Below are 26568 nucleotides of genomic sequence, written 5' to 3'. Positions count from 1 at the left end.
ACAGATACATACAAAAATCTCCCAAATGAGGGCATTTTGCCATTTGCTGCATTTTAATGCTGCATGTAGTTTGTTTAGTTTGCTGTGATTAATTGTTGATTTACAGGCACAAGTGCACCTACATCAAATCAATGTAGAAGTGCTGCGATAACCTCAAGAGCTACTTCATATCTGTTGAGGATAAAGAACAGCTCCACGCCAGAATACTCAAACATTGTTAGAGATTAAAGCATGAAAGGTCACTGTAACCCTTTGAGAGCAACATTTGGAACAAAATAATGAGGTCAAGAGTCCACATGCTTGTTTTCAAGGCTGTCAGTTGCATCTCTCAGTCATGAATGGAGGTGGAATTATAAGTGATCATATTTGGGGGCAGCTCACTCGTCTTTAGCGCAGGATGTGCACAGCCTCTTTGATGTTATTCTGGCTAACATGTTGCATTTGTGGTTCCATCTTGTTCAGTAATGTATTTTTCTTCCTCCTATGGATGACCCAATGTGACCAATATAAAGTTGTGTTCTGTAACTGAGGAAAGACTTTTTTTTCCATCAATCTCAAAACATCAGGTTTTAGTGTCAGTCATTCAGAATCAAGAGCTTCTTTTTAACGGAGAGACATCCATCATGGAAAATGCAGCCACACTCGTTTTACTAGCAGTAGATGGTGTTAGCTTGTTATAGTTGCAGGATAATTCTGACCATGTTTTTAGAGTGCAGTGAGTTCACACTGGAAAACACAAAAACAATATTAAGTATTTATAAGAATTATGAGTTCCACCACTCATACTGAAACTGGTCCCATTTTGAGTTCATTGTTGATGGAAGTTGTTTTCTGAGATTGCAGCGTGGACAATAAATGGAGAGGCCATGAGTGACAATTTAAGCACAGAATGAAGATTACTATGAAAACTTTTGATTATTAGATTCAGTAGAGAAGGTAGTAGAAGTTACTTATACAGTGGATGCATGTTTAATCATCACAGTAGACAGTTTTGGCATTATGAACATTCAACAGACTTTTCTGACATCAAATTTACTATGTACTTCACAATTAGAATAACAAGGCTAAAATTCAGTAGCATATACAAAAGAGAAAGTCTTATGATGCTGCATAATGCAAACAAAAAAGAAGAAAAGTCAGCATTCAATTAAAAAAAAAGTCTGTGCTCACGTACTATCTCGAGAATCTGTAATACATTCTGTCACAGCAGCAAGGCATGCTTTTCAGCTCTGGGTCTTCTTCAGTGCCATGACCTCACATGAGAATGAGCATATTTTGGCAGCCAGTGATCAACCACCAGACAATAAACATGAACACACCATAATGAAAAGCTTTAAGCATTTTGCATAAACACAGAAACAACAAATAATGTTACAAGCAAGACAATAATGGTGTGCAGAGTTGATGTGAGGACAAAATCCTTGCCCATCAGAACCACAGTGCATTAGCACTAATTGGCAGTATTCACCAGCCAGAAGCCAGTGAGGGATCACTCCCTTTTTGCTGCACTAGCAAGTGGCTGGCTGGCTTGCCCTTAGCTAAATGTATATTTATTCATTAAGGTTTTCAGCCTAGCTACAGAGTTTCTGCACATAGCCACCACAGCTACGCTGTAGGCTATGCCATACCTGACATGCGCCTTCTAACTAAAAGTCAGGGCAGCAGCAGCTTCTGAGATACCACATGTGGCCCGTTAGAAGTGTGTCTGTTTACCCTGGGCTGCTTCTGGTTTCTCCTTCAAGTTTCTAATGCCGGTGGAGAGTGTTGATAGTAATGACAACATTAATGCACAAAGAACTCTTTCTCTTTTCAGAAGAAGAAGAAGAATCAGAGGGACAATCCCCTTTATTTGTCACACAGATGCACATGCACACACACACGCCATGCACTGTTGAAATTTGTCTTCCGCCTTTAACCCATCCTGGTCATCCTTCCTCCGCGGCAGACCTGGAGCGGTGGGCTGCCATCCAACCAGCGCCCGGTCGGTCATTAACATCTAACACTGCAAAATGTCTGAATTGTGGGATTGTTGCTGTCTGCCACAGTGACTGAGTAAACATAAATACATAAGCACTTCCCAAGGAAGTTGAAACTACCTGATGTAACTCCAAGTGAGTGAGGCAGTGTAAACAATTTCTGTGTGGAATATACACTCAGTGTTCACTTAATTAGTTACACCTGTACAATCCATGGTAACAATACAACAGCTCTGCCATTAATTCTACCTGCACAACGTTTATTTTGTTCAGTTCTTGTTGACATTGATGGGAATGTGCAAATTCTGTTATGTTTATTATCACGGTCATAGTAAAAGCTGCTGTTGTGCTGCTCCGCATTCTGCATTATACTGAGAGCTGCTTGGGGTCCCCAGCAGCTCACCAGTAGAGCGCACACCATGTATTAAGGCTTAAGTCCTAACCACAGCGGGCTGGGTTCAATTCCAGCCAGAGGCACTTTGCTGCATTTCACCCCCCCCTCCAGCCTGTCACATTCACAAATAATGAAGGAATGCCAGGAAAAAAAAAAAGAGAGAGCGAGAGAGAGAGAAATATATCTAGAGGTGCTTGACATAGTTTAGTTTTGTTTTATGATGGGTGGGCCAACGTTCAAAAAGAAAAGAGGCTGAATTAATGGTAAAAGAAAGTAGACGCCATGACAGTACAGTATGCTTGGATATTTGGTACTGGATTGGATTACATTGTTCAGGGATACCTAATAAAGTGCCCACCTACTAGAAATACAGCCGATCTTGGCCTGAGCTCAGTTTCTACATATTTCAAATGTTGCAAAGGTGCAATGTGAAAAGGATCACTATGCAAAAAAGCCTCAAAGAAGGTTAAAAAAAAAAGTAGTAGTTGTACCAACAGCCATCGCCCTTTGAGAACCTCTTGAGTTCAAATTTGAATTCAGTTCTCCTCCGCTGGAGTGCTTCCCTCCTCCTGCGTTTCACTGCACGGCCAAAGGTGAGAGTCTTTAATCAGAATGTCCAGTGATTGCACAGATGAGGTGAGACGTGTGAAAACCATACAAAACAATGCATATGAAATTTGCCTGACACCATATGGTATTTTTTTTTATCAAAATCTAGCCTCTAAGCAGACTGTGATCAGATTGCTAGTGGGAAAATATGGGTGGGGAAAGTGAGGAAGACTATATTGGTGGTAATGAGCACAGTTTGGTTTCATTTCCCAGTACAATTTAAGGTGAAGGAAAAATACACAAGACAGTAATACATGCACATACCTGCATTTGCACACCATTACTTAATCATGAGAAGATTAACACATCATCTGCACCTCTAAACTTCCGAAAGGCTGTAGCATCGAGAGCAGTCTGTCACGGAAAGCATCTGTGGGAACTGAACTGTCCCTGCAGTGGGACTGTTTACGCAGAGTCACACACCGTCATACACACCTATCGTATGACTCTCCTGCAAAGACACACACACACACACACACACACATGCACACACACCACCCAGGGAGTGGAGCAGTAGCCAAATTGCTCTGCTCCGTTCAGCTTTAATTGGGGGTAAAATCAGGTGGCTGTGAGTGCATCTGGTTAAAAAGCACTGCCCCAGTGGATCCTAAATATAATTAATACTTCATCACAGAGCCTTGAAGTGAGCCACGGTTTTCCAACCATACAACCGTTACCTGGCCGCTGTGAGGGCAGAAGGAGTGACTGAGGGCTGGAAAGTGGAAAGAGAGGTGGAGAAGAGGGGCTTGATGTAGCAGAGAGTAATGGAAGAAAAAAGAGAAGGCAGGGAAGTCGAGTTCTCTTTGCAAAAACTTTGTGGGAGCGTAATGGTTGCCATCCACTTCTCCTTTCTCCTCACATCCCTCTTTCTCTCTCTCTCTCTCTCTCTCTGCCCTTCTCATCTCAGTCCTCTGTTTACGTGGCAGCGGTGGCAGAGGAAGATGGAGGGGAGAAAATTATGCTCAGTGGGACACTTGGAGGAAACAGTTTGAAATTGAAATGAGAACGACCCACACAGCACTCTATCCCTCTTAAAACGGCCTTCAGACTTATGCTCTCTCTCTCTCTCTCTCTCTCTCTCTCTCTCTCTCTCTCTCTCTCTCTCTCTCTATCTATCTATCTATCTATCTCTCTCTCTCTCTGTCACACACACACACACACACACACACATGCACACACACACAGGCTTCTGGACTTGTTTTAAATAAATATTGCTCTATGATAGATATGTCAGTTAGCATTAGAGCCGAGCCAAAATGGAACCATTTTCATCTCAAGATCTGAGGGTAGAGAAAAACAGCTTGTTGTGTGTTTTCTCCCTCTTTCTCACTTTTCATCCATAAATTCTCTCCTTCTCTCACCTCGTGTCTCCCTTTCCTCACTGTCCCCACATCACTTCCTCACAAGACACTTTTCCTCAACAAGATGTCCCTCCGGCGCTGGAGTTTGTGTGTATGTCTACGGCGCTGGCAGCCGGGCAGCCTGTACAAGTCAACAAATCACAAGTTAAAATGTCAGCTTCACTGGAACAGTGCCTTATTTAAATGAATGAAACTTTTGGTGGATGTGGTGGTGGCATTACAACTATTATTATGCTGATTTTTACGGGTTCACTTTTCTCTGTATGAAGAAGGTTTACCTGAGATTACATAAGCATCAGAAATGTCAGTTCATTATAAGGGACTTTTTCATTTTCCCTGTGTTTGCTAACCTCCAGGGAGCTGATCTGGGTTATTGGCCAACTGGCCAAATTGGGCTATTGATCCAGTCTTTTACCAACCGAGCAAGGTCTTTTCTTTCTTCTGATCCCCATTAGCTTTAAAACCAAAGACTTGGTCTCGGGTCCCTTCAGCATATTTTCCCATTTGGACTCAGTGGTATATTTCCATGTCGATAGCTTTGATTTGATTTGCTGAGACTTCCGCCATTGTCCCAAACAAAGAAGCTGAATATCATTTGGTTAGTGCCATTCAAATGAAGAAAAAATACATTTGGCACATGGGTGCATTTTTCTGCTCAAAGATGGACAGATTGGAGTTTGTGAAGAAATAGTCCTCAATGGACACTGTTCACAGGGAGGTTTGTTGATAATTCCAAGCAAGCCGGTTTCTGTAAGGAGATTCTGCAGTTTCAAAATGTAATTTCTGATACATTTGGCACCAAAACCCAAATACTATTCTGCTCCATTCTGCTGAGAGACAACAGGCAAACAAAGGCCCGGGCCCTTTCTTCTGTTAAGGTAAATGAGGTCAGTATTTGAGCATTCATGATACTTGCCTCACCACACTCACAAGAAACACTGTAGCAACAATTTCTAGTTGTTTAACTTTATGATTACTGCAGTCAGTTTTTATATTTTGCAAAATATGGAAGATTATCAGTGATGCTTTCGCTTTGTATGTTATGCAAAGATTTATGCAAAACAGCTCATTATTCATAGTCTGTGCCCAGACTTTCTCCTGTAATACATTTATGACAATGCACATGTTTAGTTCAAGCAGGACTAGTCCAGCTGTCTGACCCACCATGCCGTGCACTCATAGTGTACAGCACAATGCCAGTAGCCATGCTTAGGCAAAGGTGGCTGGGCCTTTGAAGACGGGCTGTGGCTCACTGTAGAACATTAGCCTTCAGCACAACAGTTCAACAAACTAACTCGTTCTTTTGGTGGTTTTATGTATATGTGTGTGTGTGTGTGTGCGTGTGTGTGTGCGTGCATGCGTGCGTGCGTGTGGTTTTTCTCTCTCAGTGACTGTACTGCTGTGTTGTTAATGCTTGAGGTGTTTTTGATACTCTTCTCGTCTTTTAGTTGTTATTGGATGCTACAGGTATTGATCTCTCAGTTGTGTTTTACATCCTGCCATCGCAAAACTGTGTCACTTCTTCATCTTCTTCCTCTTTGGCACGTTAGAGCCTAGCTGTTAACATTAAATGCTGCTTGTGAAGAATCTTTTCTTTTTTGAGCGTCGCTTTCTTCTTCTTTTTCTTAATAATGCAGATTGAGCCTTGACTTTAATAAATGCCTAGGCAGTTCAGTTTATTCACAGAAATGTTCTGGGATATGGTGTCTGGAGTTGCTGGCTCATACTTGAAGAATGAGGTTGTAACTAATGAGTCTTGCAATCTTTACAACGCTGTATTGCATTTTTGGATCCACCTACTTTCAAACCTATGTTTGATCAGTGACATGGCTCGACACTAGCATCTCAGATAACAGAAGAAATCTCACAAATTATGTTCTATACAGATCTGATAGGTGCTCCAGGGGTGGAGCTGTGGCTGTTTCCTCTGATCTTGTATCAGAGTTAATCATGCCCATGGTAGTGATACATTTTGCGTGTGTTTTTGTAAAGGTACTGCGTATTGCATAGCATATTTAACATGTATGGGCCACCTTCTTTGCCTGCAGAGGCAAAACAGGAGGTGATTTAAACAAAAAACTAGTTATATAAGCCATCTGACAAAGACAAAAATACACGTAGCAGTCTAAATGTTCCGCAGCTTATTAATGAGCCTACTCAAATCACCCCAAGAACCCAATCTCCACTTGACTGGATACTCGTTTCACACCCAAATAGAATCTTAGGGACAGGTGTTATGTCTGATTGCTTCAGTAATGATTCAGTTGTGAACTACATTTGGAAAACTACCAAGACTAGTCAGTCAGACAGTACAGGATACTGAATTAAGATTTATTTATGTTTTACTTGATTGCTATCAATTGAGACATATACCAATTAATACTTAATGTCCAAGATGTGCAGGATCTTCTCCACATTGAGTTCACCGATGATGTCCCAATATGTGGCAGTTGAAAGTGAGATTTTAAAAAAAAGTTCAACTCCAGACCAAATATCTGAAGTCAAAGTGTAGCTGAACTTGTAAACCTCATACAAAGTATGTTCTGTTTTCCCATTGAAGATCTTCCAAGGCCTCCTCTGTGTTTTCTACAACCTCGGTGACGGGGACTACAACCTAACCTTGCCCACCTATCGCCTCGACAATGGCGAATGGCACGAGGTCTTCCTAGATCGGCATGACAATGAAATGATGCTTCGACTGGACGGTGGCGGAGGGCAGCGGGAGGTCACAGGAATGCGGGGCCGAAGCCGAGAAATAATCATTGATCCCACTGTGGTGATGCTGGGAAACACCTTCCCCTCTGGAATCAACAAAAGCTTCCAGGGTAGGTGATCATAACAAGCTCATACAAAATCTGCAATTGGCTAACGGAGTTAGGTTTAAGGGCTTTCCAATGAATTTTCTGTTAATTAACTTTTGGCAAGAACTGGGAAGACACTAGAAGAGATTTTAAGATTTGCAAGCATTTTCATTGGTGGTCAGTTTTACTCTGTGCATCAAAGCAAACCATCCCAATAACCCTCTTTTTTGTCACCATGATGCTTCTGCCAAGAGCCATTTTTATGATTTTATACAGAACAGCACTGTTTGATATATTTTTCGAGAGGGAGGACAAAAATCAGCCATCATTTTGCTCAATGTTCAAGAGTCTCTTACTTTAAAATCTCAGGCAGATGGATGCTGGGCTGACTTGTTAAGAGTTAAGCATTTTCTGCAGAGAATGGGAGAATGGTTATGACAAACAACAGTATAAATCTGCCTGAATGTCCCTTCCAGTGGAGAACTGACAGATCATACAATCACAAAACAAAGTGAGCGTGTGTGTGTGTGTGTGTGTGTGTGTGTGTGTGTGTGTGTGTGTGTGTGTGAGAGAGAGAGAGAGAGAGAGCGAGAGAAAGAGCGAGTGTAAAGTGTTTGATGTGTGACAGGATAAAGTGAAAAAGGTGGTGTGTCATTCAGGGCATGTGAGACAGTTTAACACGTATTCCTCCTGAAAACTGCAACCAGAAATAGGTCATCTTTATCTATTCATAGACACGCTTTTCAAAGGAGAATTTTGATGTTAAATGTCTTGATTAATGATTGATATGACAGCTCAATGGCTAATTCACCCACAGGCATCTTCATTGTTAGCTGGGATGATGGCTGTCCCCACAGCTGGGTGTACACTTCAGTTTTTGTACAGTCAGACTCGCTATTTTCCAGTCTTGGTCCAGTTTTAGCTCATGCTAAACTGAGCTAAGCTAAGATAACCATCTTAGTTCTGGTTCTGTATTTATCATACTGATATGAGAGCAGTAGCAATCTTCCCCTCATCTATTCTCATTCTATTTTCCAAAATGTCGAAATACTTTTTAAAACTACTAGTTGGAGCAACACCACTCTTCTTTCTAGTTTAGGAATAAATCAGCACAAAATGCACAAGTGCACAAACACTGGTATTTTGTTCTGTGGGTCAAGTTGCAGATGACACCTCGTCTGAATAAATTTACTAAACATACTGACTTGGCTTAATTTAAGTCAGGGAGTGAGTCATAATATACAGTTGACAGATTTTCAGTTTGTTGCCCAACCCTTAGACAGAGAGACTGACGCACGCACATAATAACCCAAATGTTGGCAGATACAGTCAATAGATTCCGACAGAAAAAGAGTTCTAGTGGGAATACACGGAAACAACGAAAAGCCTGGATAATGCATGATAATAGAGAGAAGAAGAGGTCAGAACTATGCAGAGATGCTGACATAAAGAGAGAGAGCTCCCTGGAGTTAGACAGTGAGAGGTGTAGACAGATGTGCCTCAGGCAGTAAAAGACTATGCATGTGTTTATTAAATGGACTTTAAAAGCATTTCCCTTCAAAAGAGGCAGATGTGATAGATGGTGGCAGTGAAAGAGTGTGTGTGTGCACGCACACGTGTCTGCGTGTGTGCCTTTACCTTTGTGAACGTTTCTTTTCGAGCAGTGACAGAGGGGGAATGAGATGTTAACTGAATTCAAGTTAGCAATTAAGCGGCGAGAAGATAAACCCCAGAAATGTCCTCCTGAGTGTATTGGCTCTGTTGCTCCATGGTCACACCTGAGCGGCACTCACTACATTGAGTTAGACGTAATGACTTATTGTGGACCTTTAAGCATTGCCTCACCAGCAGGTAAACAAACCCGGGAACTCTGTAGTAACAAGACTGATCTGTTAGTATGAAAAGCACGTTGATATTTTGAGTTGGATTTTAGATTAATGTATACATATGACTTATCATTAATTCAGTGTAGTGCAGCTCTGCTAATTACCCAGATATCATTTAGCATGACTAAAATTTATTTTGGAGTTGCTTTTAGTTGATCCAGTATCAGTACCATTTATTGCAATTAAAGGATAGTTCTGTTTACAATATGACAATACAGTAACATCGTTAAATGAGGTGGGACAGGCTAAGGAGCTGGAATTTTTTGGAAGATCAAATAGAATGTAAAAAGGCCTAACTATTTTACCATATTATTTATTTAGAACCAAGAGTGAGCATGCCCATGTGGGCATTAATTAGTCATTGCACAGGAAAACTTTGCATGCACAAATGAAACAAAGCCTTTGAGGTTGTTCAGGCAGTCAACACAAGCCTATCTCAACGCTCACATGGCATACTCTTCTCACTGCGATGTATGTCCAACACATCCTAATTGCTGGTGTATATAAGCCATCTGTGTGCTGCTGCTACTGCTGCTGTTGCTGCCTCTGTGCTTACAGAACTTAGCAAGCCCCGGCATCTGCCTGTAGGCTCTGGGTTTACATCCCCTTAGGGGCAAGTTGTCAGTTGATCAATTGATTGAAACCTTTGTTTTAAGTAACAGTTATATGATAAGAAACAACATTACCACAAAGAGTGGAAAATTTAACAAAAACTCAAAGCTTAAAGAGACAAATCATTTGACTTGCATGACAAAAGTATCAGTTGAAACGTTCACATTCAACTGGTGTTATCGCCCCCTCTGTCTGCTGTGCTGAGCTTGGGGCTTCATTCACATAATCCACTGACTGAACTATGTCTAGTCCAGTAGTTTAAAGATGAATATCTACATATTGATTGCAAGGCTAGAAACTATGGCCAAACCTATGAAAATAGGATCCATTGTAATTGTAAGCAAATGGAAGTATCTGGCTGTGGACTCAGGAGGTAGAGCGGTTCATCCACCGATCAGGAGGTTGGTGGTTCGATCCCTGGCCTCGGCAGTCCACATGCCGAAGTACCCCTTGGGCAAGATACCGAACCCCAAACCTGCCCCCAATGCTGTGCCATTGATGAGTGATGTACATCACTTTGGATAAAAGGGTCTGCCAAATGACTAACTGTAATTGTAAGTGTCTTTTAACCACGAGTATGATCTACTTATCAGGGTTTGCTCCACACAAAAGCATTTCTCCCTTTGCAGTGTTTTCTACTACCATGTGCAACATTTTGCAGAGTCTTTCAGATATGTTAACCCCCCTTTGGTAAGTGTCTCAGGCTTGTGAAGCAGTGACATGTGATAAACAGCACAGCTATCAGTGCATCGTGGAGCACATTATGCAGTATCCAACATGTATGCAAATCTTTGCCTTCAGTGTTGTCACAGGTGGATTTATGATGGAACAGACTGGAACAATTTATCGGCAAAGACACATGATTGATTTTCGCACTGTGTACATGAGGTGTAAAACTCTAATTTAATCTTGCATCTGTGTAGATGAATGTGCTTAACAGTGTTTTTTCTTGTTTCACTGAGTTATTTTTGATTTTTCTACCTGTAGGCTGCATGAGAGACATACGCCTCAATGGTCGCTACATGCCATTGGACAGCCAGCCACGAGATGGGGTTTCCCAGGTCAGCATACAAGGCCTCTCCCTTGGGTGCTCGTCTGACTCGTGCAAAAGGAACCAGTGTAGCCCCCCCTTCACCTGTGTTGACTTGTGGAGAGTGCACGAATGCAGGTACGTACGTAAGCCCATATACACCAAATTTAACTGCGCAGTCGAGCACATTCACACTTGGTTGTCTCACATACACACTCATCATTTCGACACAAAGGCACGGACATATGCATTTGAATCAGCTCACTCAACCTCCAAAGCCATTTTTCAGCTTTTGACCTTGGTATTATTTTTGTCCATAGCTACATAAAGGTGCTTTGAAGTAATCTGGCCCTCACCTACTTGAGAGCACGGGGAAACATTCCTGAGCCTCTGTTTGTTCTAAAGCTGGTGAAATAGAAATGCCATGGCAACCATTTAATGGCACAAGAAGCATTTTCTCACGCATGCATAAGGAAGATGAGCTGTCAGCAAGAAAACGTGGCAGCCAATAACCATCTGCTTGACGTCGAAGACACCCAGAAAAAAGTCCAGGCTGGCATGATAGAAAGCAATCACCAAGCAGCAACTGAAGCAAGAATGACACAACGGACTTATTTAAAACAACACAGACATCGTACAACCTGTCCATGAGCCTTGAAACCCTTGCAGACATTCACCTTTCTATGTAAATGTGATGGCAATTTACATAAACATTACAACAGCAATTTTCCAAGCTATGTGGTAACATTTCCGCAGCACAGAACACATCTGAATGGAGTGCAATTGGAACAGACAAGATAAGAAAAAAAAAGAAAGGAAAACAAATTTGTACAACCAGAATGATAATCTGACCAACACTATTACAGTACGTATGAATGAATTAATTTACCGTGAAATGTTTTACCTAATACTGACCAAACTGAATCCCAACCAAGTGCTTTCCATTCAAGGCTTTTGCACGGTCAGGTAGCATAAAACGGACAGCAGAATTCACTCTAATGATGTTGAACAATCAAATGTAACAGAGGATTCAGCGTCTCGCTGTCTCTCTCGCTGTCAGCTGCCTCACACATCAGGATCCAAATAGGATGAAAGCACTCAGCTCTTTCCTGTCACGTCAGAATGAAACCATAAGGGACGTTAACCTCCAAAGACCCCCTCCTAAGAATAAAAACAAAGTATTATCAGTTTATTATTGCTATTATTTTTAGATATTAGCATTTCATATATATTTATCATTATTAGCAGTATAATGTCCTCATATGTGGACATTGGGCCCTTGTAGAGCAAAATTTTGTATTGTGGACTAGACAACCCAAAATGTGATGTCCACATATGTGGACGCCAGGTCCTAGGAGGTTAATGTTAAGACTGAGTAACAGAAAGCTATCACTTTAACAGATAGATGACACCAGCGGTGGTGTGTTTTCCATGTCTGAAAAGTGCTTCCAAAAATAATGCACAGGTTTTACACAAGGATCAGTTTCCTTGTCATGAGGAGTGCCACTCGGCCTCTGAACACAGTTGCGTAACATCTTCTTTAGCTCAGGTGGGAGCACTCTGCAAACCACAAAAGTATAAAAAATGATGCTATGGGATTGCACTATGAGAAGGGCCCAACTGTTTTGGAGCCCAGTGTTGAGAGTATCTCACCCTCCACTGCATCATCATTATTTTTTAGTCTGACTTTGCAAGTTCCGCAGCTTGAACTGAAATAATAAATGTACCCCTTTAGACATTTTTCAGGTGATTACTGATTGTGTCAGTGGCTCTGAGGAAGCTCTCTCGGGTGGATCCCCTTCCCAAAGTGTTAAGATAATTGCTCTGGATAAAAGATAGGTAGAGATCACAAATTGACTGGTGCTAATTCTGACCTTGGCCTCCCCTTTTTCTACAGCCTTGATTGTATGGTCAACAGTCTTTTCAGGGTTGTGGGTGATAGTGTACATACACAGCCTAAATTAACGTGATTTCACTGTGCCTGGCTGCTCAGTTTCTTGATTAAAAACCAAAGGCTGAAATGACAAAAATGTGAGGTGACTGCCAGACAATCTCCAAGTGCCAAACTGGTTGAAGGTCATCATGAATTATGTGTTCAATTTGTTTTCTTGTGAAATTGATATCTGCTCTTTGAAAAACAAATGAGCAAGGAAACTCATTTGGCCTCTTGGTTATGGGCAGGGGTGTCACGTGAACTCTGTCATGAGGACTCAGATCAGAGCTGTGCTGCTGCACCCCCTCAGCCTGCATGACAGAGGAGAACTGCTGTGGTGCAGCTTCAAATTCAGTCCTCCAGTGCTTCATATGAAATCGCACATTATTTTAAACTAGCTACTGCACACACCTGTGGGTAAAACAGTCCAGTAGATTTTGGCAGAATAGTCCAAATACACCCAAAAGCACCAAATAATTTGTTTGCACCGCTTAGCAAATAAAGCAGGAATTCTAAACATGGATATATGCCAGGGGGGCTTAGTTGTTGCAGGCTGTGCTGGTGTGCATGTTGCTACAGGTAATTAGTGAAATACAGATCAGGAAGTCCAGTTTTAAGTCTCCTTAAGTCAAACAAAAGGACACAGTGGGAGCATTTTCTAGGATTGTAGGATTGTACAATGCTGGCAAATCGTCTTGGTGCTGGCGAGGTAAATGTGATTGGCCACACAGAGGAGCTTTCCAGTTGACACAAGACTACACTGCAGCAAAAGTTGAGCCAGGATCAATTTTTTGCCAAACAATGTTTTTTTTTGTTTGTTTGTTAGTTTTTTCCGCTTGTTGGAGTGCTCTGCCACGACACGCCCATTAGGCTCTGACCGTGGTCTCATTCAAAATGAATGAGGAGGCTGTGTTTTAGAGGCAGTGTTATTGTCAGTCCAAACAGCCTCAGAGAGACTTCTGAAAGTTAAAACCCCACAAGAGCCAGTGTGCTCAGCAACAGCCATGTCTGCCGTTAAAAGGTAATGAACAAGACAGTGAACCCCATCTGCTCAGTCACTAAGCTAAATGCTGCAAATGTTTGAGCTCATTATTTTCCCAGCCCCTTTGACCCTGATGGGATTCACACTTTTGCTTCATCAACATTTTGCATGCGCTACTGTATGACATTCTGGATGAGGGTTAGTTTGTTTGTCAGCGGGCAATGGGAAATGTCGTGCAGTGCAAAGCCACAGCAAACGCACCGCCCTCTCCTGTGGCAATCAGAGTGCTCTCAGCCACATGTACTAATCTCAGCAATTTTTTCTGCCTTTGGAATCGGCCTTCATTCAGTCTCTGTAGCCTCATAGCTTTTAATCTTGCCTTTCCTTTTCTTCCACTCTTCTGATCCACTCACCCACATCATCAACCTATTTTTTTTTTCTTTACAATGGCTGTCATTCTCACGCTCTGTCTGCCCCTCCATTTCTTGCTTTGCACAGCTCTCATCTTGCTCACTCTTGCTGAGTTTTTCAACACCCATACGATCGCCACTCACCTACCACGCACACACATACCCAGACACACATATGCACTCACAGTCTCCTCCTCCATCCCCATGCTACTTGCTTGTTCATCTTGTTCTCTTTTCACCACTTGACCTGAACTTTGGACGATTTGATTGGAGCAGTAAGTGTTTGCCGCAAGTCCTCCAAGCGCAAGTGTGTGAAACCTAGTACTCTGTGGCCACAGCCATACTATAGTGTGGACTCAAATAAACACTTGGACCAACACTGAGCTAAGGAGCATGTCGTTAGCTAACTACACTATTCCACAGCATCACAGGTTATAAGTGAAAAATCTTTATTCAGGTTTGGCACATCCAACCAAGCCAACCAACTAAGATAGGGTTAGCTAATTAAGTAAACCCAGCTAATTATAGCTACAAAGGTTAAAATTTAGCTGATAAAATCTAGCAGTATGAGCTGTCATTTTAAGCTGACAGAATCATGAGAATTCTGTGTGAAATACAAGACATGCAGAGCAAAAGAAACAAAGGGGGAAGGGCTTCGTGTTGGGTGCATTTAGGTTATAAAAGTAATAGGATGAAAAAATAAGAAGGCAAAAACTAATGCTGAATATTAGTTTACTGCAGCACCATTTACAGTGCAAAACTTTCTTGTTATCATTATTATTTTTATTGTTATTTGGAGGGACCCTGGCTGATCTGCAGCATAATCAGCAGCTCTTTTGGATTTTCTTGCAGTTTTTCCCTTCACTGCCCATTAAAGAAAGCATATTCTCTTGTGCAGCAGAAAGCATAAGTTGTATAAAAGTGAGATGAAAATCTCTTAAAACTAGTCTGATCTCTTCAGAAATTGGTCAAAACCAAAAGCAATCAGCCTTCAGAAATTCCACACCACACCTGACACTAATTACTGTGAGTTAGTGTGCGTGAGCATCTATGTTATGATAAGCCATTTGTCACAGCACTGATTCCAGTCAAGGAGTGACAGGCAATGATAAGAGCAAAGAAAAGAGGAGCACTGTTATGCAGTTGACTGACAGGCATCCTGTTTTCAACACCTACACAGAGCAAGCAGGCATAATGAATAGGTCTACTGACTGCTGAGCTTTTGTTTTGGCATTATAATCCCATCCACGGTTAATTACCTTTGAAAATGTTGTGTCTCAAACAGCTAGGTCTGTGTTTTTCCTCTCGTTATCAAGATAGCTGACATTTAAAACTACAATAAAAGAAAAGCATGACACTATGACAAGGGATTTTAAATGACTTGACTTGTCTTGGACAAGTCATTCCACTTGTATTGGCCCTTATAGCAAAAATAAAATCATATTTAGTTTCAGTTTGAGACTGAAATGGCCAGATTTTCGTGGACGTAAATATATTGTAGCTCATGTTGAAATGCTGGAAATCAGTTCTGCAGCTCATAGTTAGAGGAGCAAACAATTTGATAGTGCTCCCTTCTTTTGACACCAGTTTAAATTGCCGAACACCTGCATCCCAGTCTGGTGGCCACAGCCCCTAATGCTCTGTTTCCACTGGGACCACTTTGGACTTCACTTTCCACATCTGTTCCAGCTTCCTTCGGCCCCTGGTGCTTCTCGATCTTCTAATGCTCCTTCTTTCTGTTGTTACTGTCAGCTGCCACATCTATCACAACTGCTCTCTTCTGCTCCCTCTCAACCACCACTAAGTCTGGTTGGTTACCCACCAGCTGCCTGTTAGTCTGCAGCTTGAAGCCCCACAGGATCTTCGCTCTGATGTTCTCCCATTTGCACTTGGGGGCTGATGCCTAAAACGTCTCTTCTGCAGAGGAATACAGACCCACGAGACAAGTTTACTTGATGGAAATATGGCAGGTTGTGGATGGACAGGAATTGATTTATTCTTATTCTTATTATTCTTTTGGGTGGAATCCTTAAGTTTTGAGTGAATAGTTTGTCCTGCAAATGTGCTCAACTCTATATTGAGCATACCCATGCAAGCACAGGTGCACATGCACACACACGAACATAGATGAGCATACACACACTCTCGTCGCTTGCCTTTTGTTATTATGTGGAGCACATTCTTTTGTTTGTTTGTTAGTTTTATTGATCACTGAGAAAGCAGTGACCTTGAATGAACTTGGGTCAATATAAAAAAAAAACCTTGGATGTATTAAACTACTTCTTCCATGTTCTGCAGCTTAGCTTGTTACATTTCTCTGCATAGCTTCAGTGTAGTGAAGCTTCATTAATGTGGAGTAACTGGCAGCTTGTCTCACGACACTTTCCGAGTGGCTTGCCCAACACTGGCTGCCACATAGTTGGCGTTCTAAGCATTTAGGGGTTTTGTGCCTGGTCACTCTCCAGCCACCAGTCCACATTCCACATGGTCTGAGCAGGGCCTTTGGTTCCCAAGCAAAGTCCCTACAGACAAGAGCTACTTCCATCCCCAATATTATAACATATATTTATGGTATGATACTATGAATACCAAAAACATGTTCAAGTGGAAAAAATGTTTTTTCTGTCATTCTTCAAGATAAAACATTTAAACATTTAAATCCATGTGTGACTAAAACTCTTGGTTAGCCAACTAACACACTTAGTTAGCTCTATGGAGAGTTTTAGTGTCTTTCAGCTGGTTGTTTGGTTTTACAGCGTTTACTGTTTCCAGCAGCCACAGGCAGCTTAGTTAACTTAGATAAACCCATTGTACATTGCCTGCCCAGCACATATCAGTAGAGAGACAATGTTAGCATCCAGTGAACAGCGTGGTGTATTTAGCAGCTAATGAGCCAGATATATTTTTCTCAGGAGTTGGTGGAGTCAAAATTCCCAGAAAGCTGTTTTGTTTATTTTTTTGAAAGCTGCATTGTTTATGTCAGGTGCATTAAACTTCTACATTAAGGGGTTACATCGCACCTACGGCGGCTATTTCAGGCTCTGAGGTTACGCTGTGAGCCTTCCCATAGCTGATGTGTGGGTCTCAATAAATGGACCTACACATTGGAGGTACGGTGGCAACTGAGATATCACGAGGGGGCTGCAAGAAATGCGATTGGTCGGCATGAGCAGCCGTATGTTTGTGTTTGCTGCTATTGGAGAACACAGCATGAGGCAAGTTAAACAAAGACAAAATAAAAATTAAATATAACTAAAGCACTATACCGCCTGATCATGTGCATTGTTACACATCTAGCTTTGCAGTGGTGATATCAAAAGGTGAAATCTGACACTCAACTATAAAATGGAATTCCTGTTAACCCCTTCTTTTGACTTTAAGGGCGTGTTCACACCAGCCTTGTTTGGGTCGAACCAAACCAAAAAAATCGCTGGTGTGGACCTTTTGGGCTGGCGTGAAAACAAACCATCGAACTCTGCGGATCAAACAGCCGGACCGAGACCCAGCCGGAGAGGTGGTCTCGGTTCGCTTCCAAACGAACCCTGATGAGTTTCATTTGATATGTGAGAGCGACTGCACTCGGTCCGACCCAGTTCTACAAATTATATGCCTTTTTGGATGTAACAGGCTCCCGCTGCTGCGGGCATTATGCAGACATTATGGGAAATATTGTTTTGATTAGCGCGGTTGTGCCAAACACCTGTGATGCTCCAAAAGTTCTGCAAACGTTTGTAACTGTATGAAACAAATCAATATAAGCACGAATGCAACACGCTGAATCTCCATAATCTCTTCTTTGTTTTCACCGGTGCTTTCCTCCCCCTTTTTTTTAACCGCGTTACCCCGCGTTACCCCGCGTTACCCCGCCCCCGACCATTTTGTCCAATGATTGAACAATCTTTGAACACATGTGGGTTTGTTGTCAAATTCTGGGGCTCTTGCGAAAATTGCAATGTGAAAAGGAACTGCACCAAAAAAGAAACATTGCATTTCGATCCAAACCAAAGACAGTGGACCAAAGGACTTTCCCGGTCTGAATACGCCCTAAGTCCACCTTTAGGGTCCTCTTATTCGAGTGTTTGGATGACACACTATTGCCACTGGCAAACTCCCCTCTGCTGTCCGGTGTATGCATGGCACATGCTGTTAGGTAACAACATGTAGTACAGTGGCTCACTTATGTAACATCACTCCATGACACTTTGCATGGAGACGGCACACTAGACACGTACACCCTCATCCAACACACCAAACCTCTGAAATGCTGCCAGTGAACATAAATGGCTCGAGCAGATTAGTTGCATGTGAACATTATTCACAAGAGACAGAGTTTGGCAGAAGATACAATTAACCCTTCAGTGTTTTGTCTGGATCCGTTTTCAGGTGGAGGAGGCAAATTTTTGAGAGCACCATTTTGAATTGAATGTTGCTGTTTCATAGTAAATTTGAGTCAATATTTATAAGCATGAAGAAATCCTCAGGGACCAGAGGCGAGACTCATCTCTGATGTCATCAAATTGTACAGCCTAGAGCCGCTCCATAGACACTGAATGGGATGCTGAATTAATGGGCTCATAAAATGTTTGTTTGAGCTGTTACACCCAAATGAGCTTTTAATTATAGTGGTGCTCTCTGAAGTGAGGCAGAAAATGTGCCCCTGTCTGCATAAAATCATTGTAGTTATTGCCCATGCTGCAGTCAGCATTTTCATCTCCTCCAGTTCATTCTCTGTCGAGGTATACGCTTGTGTAAGAGCACAGATCAAAGGACAGTAATTAGCTTCTTTCGCTGTGGGAAAAGGTAATAAACATCCAATAAGACTTCATTTTATCCTGTGTATTTGCATTCATGTTCATTATATCCTCTCATTCTGTAACTGGATTTGTTGTATTACCATTGTTCCTCTGTATTAATTTACATGTTGTTTTTTTTCTTTGACACATCTGTTACTGTCTCTGTAAGGACATGTTCCCTCAGAGGAATTATTATTATTAGAACTCACGCTCATCCAAGTGATATACACTACATGCAATCTGCACTTCTTTTGTTTTCCTTTAACTCTTCTTCTTTCCTTCCCCTCCCTGTATTGTCCCCGTCCGTCCCTTCCTTGCAGATGTCCCCCTGGCCACATGATCCGTGTGAACGGGACCAGAAAGTCTTGTGTCTACACCCTCTGTGCTACACGTCCTTGTCACCGGGGGACCTGCGTGGCCCAGTCACCGTCCAAATTCACCTGCCACTGCCCAGAGGGTTACAGAGGACGTCACTGTGAGACGACACTGGCCATCTACCGGGAGGACGTGGGCCTGAGCTTCAGCTCCCTCTTTGCCATCTGTATCTGCTTCATGGCTTTACTAGGTAGCTATTGCATCCACTGCATGTCACACATACAATAAAGATGAGATAATTGAAAAAGGGCAACACAGCAGGACGGCTCTTTATAGTGTGTGTTTTGAATTTGTGATGGCATCTTGCCTTTCCCTATTAAACATAGATGTTAAACAATCACAGTGTGAAAAAGGAACCCAACCAGGATCAGAAATTACCCCATCACAGGATTATAACAAAGGAAAAATGCGGTATTTGTCAGCTTGGGGTCTATTCTCATTATTTTGTTCAGTATGACAGTTTTCATAATATCACTAATAACACTATCATTATCTTACTTTACCGTCAGAGGCTTGTTCTACAGGGGTGTGGATATGGCAAGGCTAGGACCTGACAACATACACCACTTTGAATTAGATGTAATAATTACTGTACAGGGCTCCTTTTGGCTTAGGCTCCTCATCTTTATCGCCATGTCTCACAAATAATGATAAGAAGAAGAATGTTTGAACAAATTGTTGAATCTAAGTAGTTAGCTAAGATGAAACACAGTGTAATGTGTTTGGGGAATATATTTTAAATGTCAGAAGCAGTCATTCGGTCCCACAGTCCAGCCGTTAAGCATTATCTCACTAATTATCTCACTCGTCAAAATTGTACGACTTCTCGTAGTCGTAACTCAGCAAATGAACACTATCTTGGCTCATTGCCACTGATGTCCGTCATAAAAAAGCATCCACAAATTATCTTAAAAATTGGAGAAAAAATGCTCTCCTTAGAACTCAGGAAATGTGCTTCCTCAGTATCAAAGTAATGCAGTGATGGATGTCAGTACATCCATGGATACACTGCAAACAGACCAGTTTGTGCCAGTTCACTAAAATGCAAAAAAATATGGCTTAAAAAAAGGAGCCCACAGATAAAATTACTGAATCCATTAATATTACCTTTTTTAAATTTTGGGACAGGCCACAGTTTTGTCTGAGGGGACGCCCACAGTGTCAGACTTTGAAAAGCCCTGACTTAGGGTTTAGGAAGCCACTTTTGAATGCAATTAAATATTAAATATAAACATATATACTGAGTACATGGTATAACAACAACTTATGGAGTTTCACTGTGAGCTGTGTGTAACGTTATAAAGCTTCATGACAGTAATGAACAGAAGGTCTGTGGAGGATTCAGAGGTTACAACTACAGCTACTAAACTTCTGTACTGTACTGTACATGCACTTCTTCTGGCCTCTGGGTAGATGGACTGCAACACACTGGTGTCTGATTGTCTTTTGTTAAAATCCACATATTCCTGTTGGCCTGACTGTCTGCTTTTGCTTGATGAATATTCATCCACCTGTACCTTTAGCTCTGTGTTCCTAGTCCTAAAGGATCTTCTACTGAGAAAGTGCCTCAGGCGCAGTCGTACATAGAGGATGGGTTGTCAGTACAATGACATGTTCCCCTTGTTTAATTGAGGACAATACAGCAGGACAGTAAAGAGCAGTATGAGAAAGAGTACAGAACAAGAGGGGAAAAAAAACAAAAAGATCAGAGAAGTACAGAATAAACGGGACACAGCACAATACCAGAAGAAAAACAAGAGGGAGCTGAAAAGATTACAAAGCTGAGGAAGCGCACAACACAGCAAGAGAGGAGAAAGCAGGAGATATGTAGTGCTGAGAAGGAAGGTGTCAATGTCACATTGCTGATGGCCATGGCTGCTTGACTCATTGGCAATTCCGAGGGCATCTCCATCCCACCCTGAGACCAGACAGACACAGCTCAAATTATCATTTCTCCTCTTCTTCTCACCTCCATTCCACAATATCTCCCTTCAAACTTGGCTTTGGGCTCTTATTAAATGCGACATCCAACCTTGATCCTGCTGAGGTTCAGTTCTGTTTTAAGTGTTAATTACTTGATTTGTAGGCATATAAGGTGCTGTTTACCCAAACCTGCAGAAATTGAGATCAATGCTCCGGGGCCTTTGGTAGTAATTTCAATCGGTAGAGCATTCCCTGCTTCATCAGTCAAGCGTTCCTCACTCTGAAATTTAAGTAGCAGCAAGAGAGACTTTTTTTAATGCCTTCATCCAATATTGGTTGTACAATCTCCAAATGTTTGAATAGCAAGAGCAAAAGGAGGGCAGCAACTCTCCCGACGCGTTCCTGAAGAAAAACGAGCTGTTCTTTTGAGAATGTTACAACTTTATGATCAGTGAGGATTAGAACAAGTCCACTCTGAAACAGAATTTCTATGAAGTCATCTCTTTCATCTCATTGTCCAGTCTCATATGGTCAACTTTGAAATGTGTGGGTACACAGCAGGGTTTCATACAGCAAAATCTGGCAATGACCGCATCGTAGCCATGTGACTGAAGACTGATAGGGTTTTTTACAGCCCCACTGATGCTGTGGCTCCAGCGTTGGCAGTGATGATCAGCTGAACCGTCTTTTTGGTCAAATCGGGTCAAATGTTTTGTCCAATAATTTGGCCTCACAAAGCCACTAGAATGATGGCTGTAGCCTGTTTGACTTCTTGATTAATAATTAAGGAGGATGTCAATCATTTTATAAGATCGTTCAATATAAATCTAGAAATAACATCCAAAATAAATCAAAATGGGGGAACATTCAGGACTGATGCGACTTACGTAATCACTTTTCTTTTTCACTCATTTTTTATCATCTTAATTGGGAAACTTTAGCAAAGTGACGTTACAGTTGCTTACATAGTCGAGTTGATGGCCCTGGTCTGAACTGTTTCATCCAAAGAGGAGGCTTGGAGTTGCTCTGTTACTCTTCTATTGATGAGAGTGGGAGACTGGCAGGGCTGACCCAGTGACAGTCCCCAGGGTTGTCTGAGGCTGTGAGTTCAGAACAAAGTTTCTTGTTGAGAAATGTCAGCACAGCTACACACCAAGTCAAAGTCCAATCAGCTATTAATGATTAATAACAGCCCTCTGAATTTATCATGTAGCTTGAATATTGATTTGTTACTCAACGATGGGAATTTATTTACTCTGTTTGCTTACATATTTGTAGCTGTGTGTAAATATCGAACTCTCTTCACATACACCTTTTCACCCTCATCTTGTCTTTCTGTTGCCATTGCTCTCTCACTGTATTCTTAATCCTCATTTATTGATTATTGATGCTCACCTATTTATGGAACTGTCAGAGCATGCACTTTGTTATGGTTTGTCCATTATTGTTTCATTATTATTCTTATTCCATTCCTGTTTCTGTCCTTTGCAGAATACACAACACTGAATTGATGCATTTTTAATAGTAACATATAGAACTCGTTTTATTCTTTTCACTTGAAAGAGGAAGTTCAACTCAGTGAGAGATGAACTGGTATTTGAAACGATGTGTGAGGATAATTTAGCCAAAATTAGCCAAGTGAAAGATATATATTTGTTCTTTAATACAACCACTTTTTTATTGTCAGGCTGTAATAGAAAAAAGGTTTGACAAACAACTGTGTTACTTGAAATATTTCTTAACAAAATAATTCATGAATTCATCTGAAACATTAAAAATGTACATCAAAGCAGCAACACACCAATTTAAACCAGACAAAATGAAAAATAAGGTAAAGGAACTGTAAAGAGGGAGACAAAGGAATGTGTGTGTGTGTGTGTGTGTGTGTGTGTGTGTGTGTGTGTGTGTGTGTGTGTGTGCGTGCACGTTTGTGTACTTGTATTTGTACTTGTAAGTTCCGAACCAACAGAGTGAGGACATTTTTGGAAAGCGAGGACATTTTGGCCAGCCTTCACTGGGTCTGTGTGGCCGTAAGAAGCCATACAGGTTTTAAGTGTTGAGATTAAAAAAGGATATCAGATGAAGGACACAGATGTTGGTCAGCGAGTCACATACTGAATTTATCCATACGATCTCTTCTCCAAAATGAGCTAAGCAGTCAGTTCAATGATTGCTGTCTTGATTCTATCACACCAAAGTCCTTCAAGGTGAGGATATTTCCAAGGTTATCTGTGTGAATTGTTGAGAGTTTGGTGGAAGATTGAACGAACAGGATGGCAGTTAGTGTAGCACATGAGGGATTCAAGCTTTTATTTACATAAAATAGGCCTTAATCTTGCAACCAGTGAATTAAAAAATAATCATAGTGCCCCCAATGGTCTATAATAGCTCTAAATATCAATGACCTATATAGGAGAGTCAGTGAAGAATGGTTGGTGTTTTACTATATTATTTTTATATATTTACTATTTAAGTCACATCTTCAAACATGCAGAAAATTCAGAAAATCAGCTTACAATGCCCAAAAGCAAAAGAGTAGGTAGACAGCCCCACATTGAGTCTTCCACCAAAGTCTTCATATACTGCAAAACACAAATCTCTCCAGCTGAAAGTACATTAGTACCTACTTAAGTCATGTGGAGCTGGATGTACTGCGGAGGCAGACGTGAGAACATTGTGATCCACTCAAGTTATGTAAGTCAAAAATAATTAGTTTGATAGGGTACCTGTGTTCTCTGCTGAAGGAAGCTGACATAGTTCATGTATGCATTGAGAGTGATTACTGTTAGTAATGCATAAAGGAAGATGCATGTTCTGAATCTTTGCCTGATGGCCTCCTCACATCTAACATCATCCAAGTTCATGGAAAGAAAAACACAAGAAAAAACAGATCAGACTAATGCTGATTTTCTGAATGATTCAGCATCAGACATGGATGTAATTACTTTAATACTGCAGCAATATTTCACTCGTAAAAAAAATTAATCTTCAGCCGTGATTTGTTTAATTCACTGTTTAGCACACAGTATATTATAGGTAATGCATTGTATTAAGTGCCAATAACAATACATTTGAATTTTCAAATGTGTCATTTTATAACCATCTGTCAAAACTCCTGCTCAGTCATGTAGGTCAGATGCTTGTTGTACGGTTGTCTTTGTGTGTGTGTCAGCCCTCTGTTTGGAGTGTACAGGTTGTAACCAAGCCTCAAGGAACAGTGTTGAGCTGTGTGGTGGTACATGTCAGAGTTCCTGCCCCTGTGTGTGTGTGTGTGTGTGTGTGTGTGTGTGTGTACCCTATCAAATTAATCATTTTTGACTTGACAGCAGAAGCCATCTGAGATTTCTGACACTTCCCCAAACACCTTTTTCATTCTTTTAAAAATAAAAAAACTATTCACCAAACATTTCAAAAACACATACAGTATTATCATTTTGAAGGGTCACATGTAATTAAAAAGTTACTTATCACAGTGAGTAATTTAGTTATTTTATAAGGGGGTAACGATTAAATGTGACTAATTACTATTTTTCAGTAATGAGCAGAACACTGGCCCACATTCAGGAACAGAAGAGGAGACTGTGACCATATCACATTTGGTCAGATGCTGGATTAAATAACATCCATATTTGAAGCATTGTCAACCATCGTGGCTCAGGCCCTTCTCCAGAATAAAATGCTGGCATTGAACATTTCTGCAAACCATGATTATCAGTGTTTCTACAACACTGCAGGTATCAAAGTGATCTAGTTCAGATTACTGCTACATGTATATGAGCTGAGATTCTCAACAAGAGGAGAGGAGGAGAGGATGGTGGTGGAGTAAGAACAAGGCGAGACGTTGGGACATTGTCCAGCTGTCTTTGTGGTGACTAGACTGGGTGTTTTCAACAAAACCTCAGGACATTCTTATGTTAAGTTTTAACATAACTGTGCTTTGCAGAAACTTCCAAATGGCAGTATTTATTCTAGCTGTGGGGTTGCATGGCTACAACTTCATGTTCTATCATAATCAGCTTCATTAGCCAAGCATGTGAACACATACAAGGAGTCTGACTTCTCACACTGACAGACATGCAGCAGTGGTCCACCACAAGCTCATTGGTTCGGCTGATATTGAGCTTCGTGTGACGGTTGTTTTACCATGTGATGAAGCTCTCTATCAGTCCTCTCTACTCCTCGGTAAGAATAGTCTCTAAGTGATGACAGCATGTTTCTCACTGGAAATTATTCACTAGAATCACACGTCAGTATAGTGAGAACTTCCATTTTTCACATATAGATTGGAATACAACTGAGGCTGTAATTATGTCTTACCAGCACATAAATATGATGCAGAGCTAATTGAAAGATATATCGAGAATGCATTGTGTGTTTTTCAATATTATACTCTGGTGGATGGAAACTCTGCTAGTGCTCAACTGCCCACGGTCAATGGGCGAATTCTTCTCTCTGCACGTGGTATGATGCAGTTGGATTGATATCAGAGGCTTTTCCTGGCCGCTTAATTAATGTTATTTCATGTCAATGTTTTTCATACAGCTGCTCGATCATTATTGCGTGATGACAGGTATCTTTATCTTGTTGAAAATGTCCATCACCTCCATCATGAATGGAAGATGAATCTGGTCTCTTGGTCTTTGGCAGCCTGCAGTATGATCTATGCATAGAAATGCCCCGATTGCCTTTGTTTCATCTAGAACAACACTTCTCATACTGAATCCATACACCTCTGATAGTTGATATCCGGCTTTTTTATGTATTTTATGTATTTTATGTATTCTATAATTACATAATTGACATTAACATCTTATATTGCGGACATGTCTGCAAACAGTTGGCTTTTTTTTTTTTTTTTACACATCCTGTAAACTCAACATTAGGATTCACTTAGAGATGTGTGTCTGGCCACATGACTAGTCTTACTCTCCTTTAAGCTCTGATTTTGGTCTCCGCTAACTCCTTTGGGGAATATCTCGCCCTTAGATGCTAAATGCTCCTCTTTCTCAGCTGGTTGCAAACTTGTTTGCTGTGTGGTACTTGGTAGATAATATTGAGTGCATTTTTTTTCTGCTGCTGCTGCTGCTGGAAACAGTGCTGGTGAGAATAGTGAAAGTGAACCAAACAGTAAAGTTGGGGGCTGTAAAACTAAAACTCTGAGCTGGAATTGCTAAAATGCTCCAAACTGAGTAGTCTGTGCTAATTCTCTGTAGGTTTGTCACTTCGAGCGACCTGTATCACATACATTTCATTTGTTAGCAGCTATAAGAATAGAGAATTAACTACCCAGTGTATATTATGTCATCCTGTTGTACTGCTGACAGTATATTCTTTAAAACTTCAGCCATCCATTGACTGTTCATCTCTGCAGTTCCTGTTTGTGGACTGGACACTCATTGCATTTCTATTTAAACAGTAATGTGGCTAAATGTCTCTGGATCGCCTCCATAACTGCTTCGGACAATCTGAAATCCCACATGCTG

The 26568-nt window shown here is 41.2% G+C and overlaps 1 protein-coding gene across 1 annotated transcript in view; it reads left to right on the top strand.

Moving 5' to 3' along the window:
* Window positions 1-26568, top strand: part of LOC143323213 (neural-cadherin) — a 305557-nt gene that overhangs the window by 268279 nt on the left and 10710 nt on the right. The window contains exons 33-35 of the mRNA XM_076734978.1: window positions 6901-7165; window positions 10627-10807; window positions 19108-19352. Coding sequence (XP_076591093.1) covers window positions 6901-7165; window positions 10627-10807; window positions 19108-19352 — 691 coding nt within the window. The remainder of the gene's footprint in view (window positions 1-6900; window positions 7166-10626; window positions 10808-19107; window positions 19353-26568) is intronic.

This window comes from Chaetodon auriga, chromosome 1, assembly GCF_051107435.1.
Source record: "Chaetodon auriga isolate fChaAug3 chromosome 1, fChaAug3.hap1, whole genome shotgun sequence".
Classification (NCBI taxonomy): domain Eukaryota; kingdom Metazoa; phylum Chordata; class Actinopteri; order Chaetodontiformes; family Chaetodontidae; genus Chaetodon; species Chaetodon auriga.
Note: the sequence above shows the minus strand (reverse complement) of the source record. Positions and strands in the feature narration are given on the sequence as shown.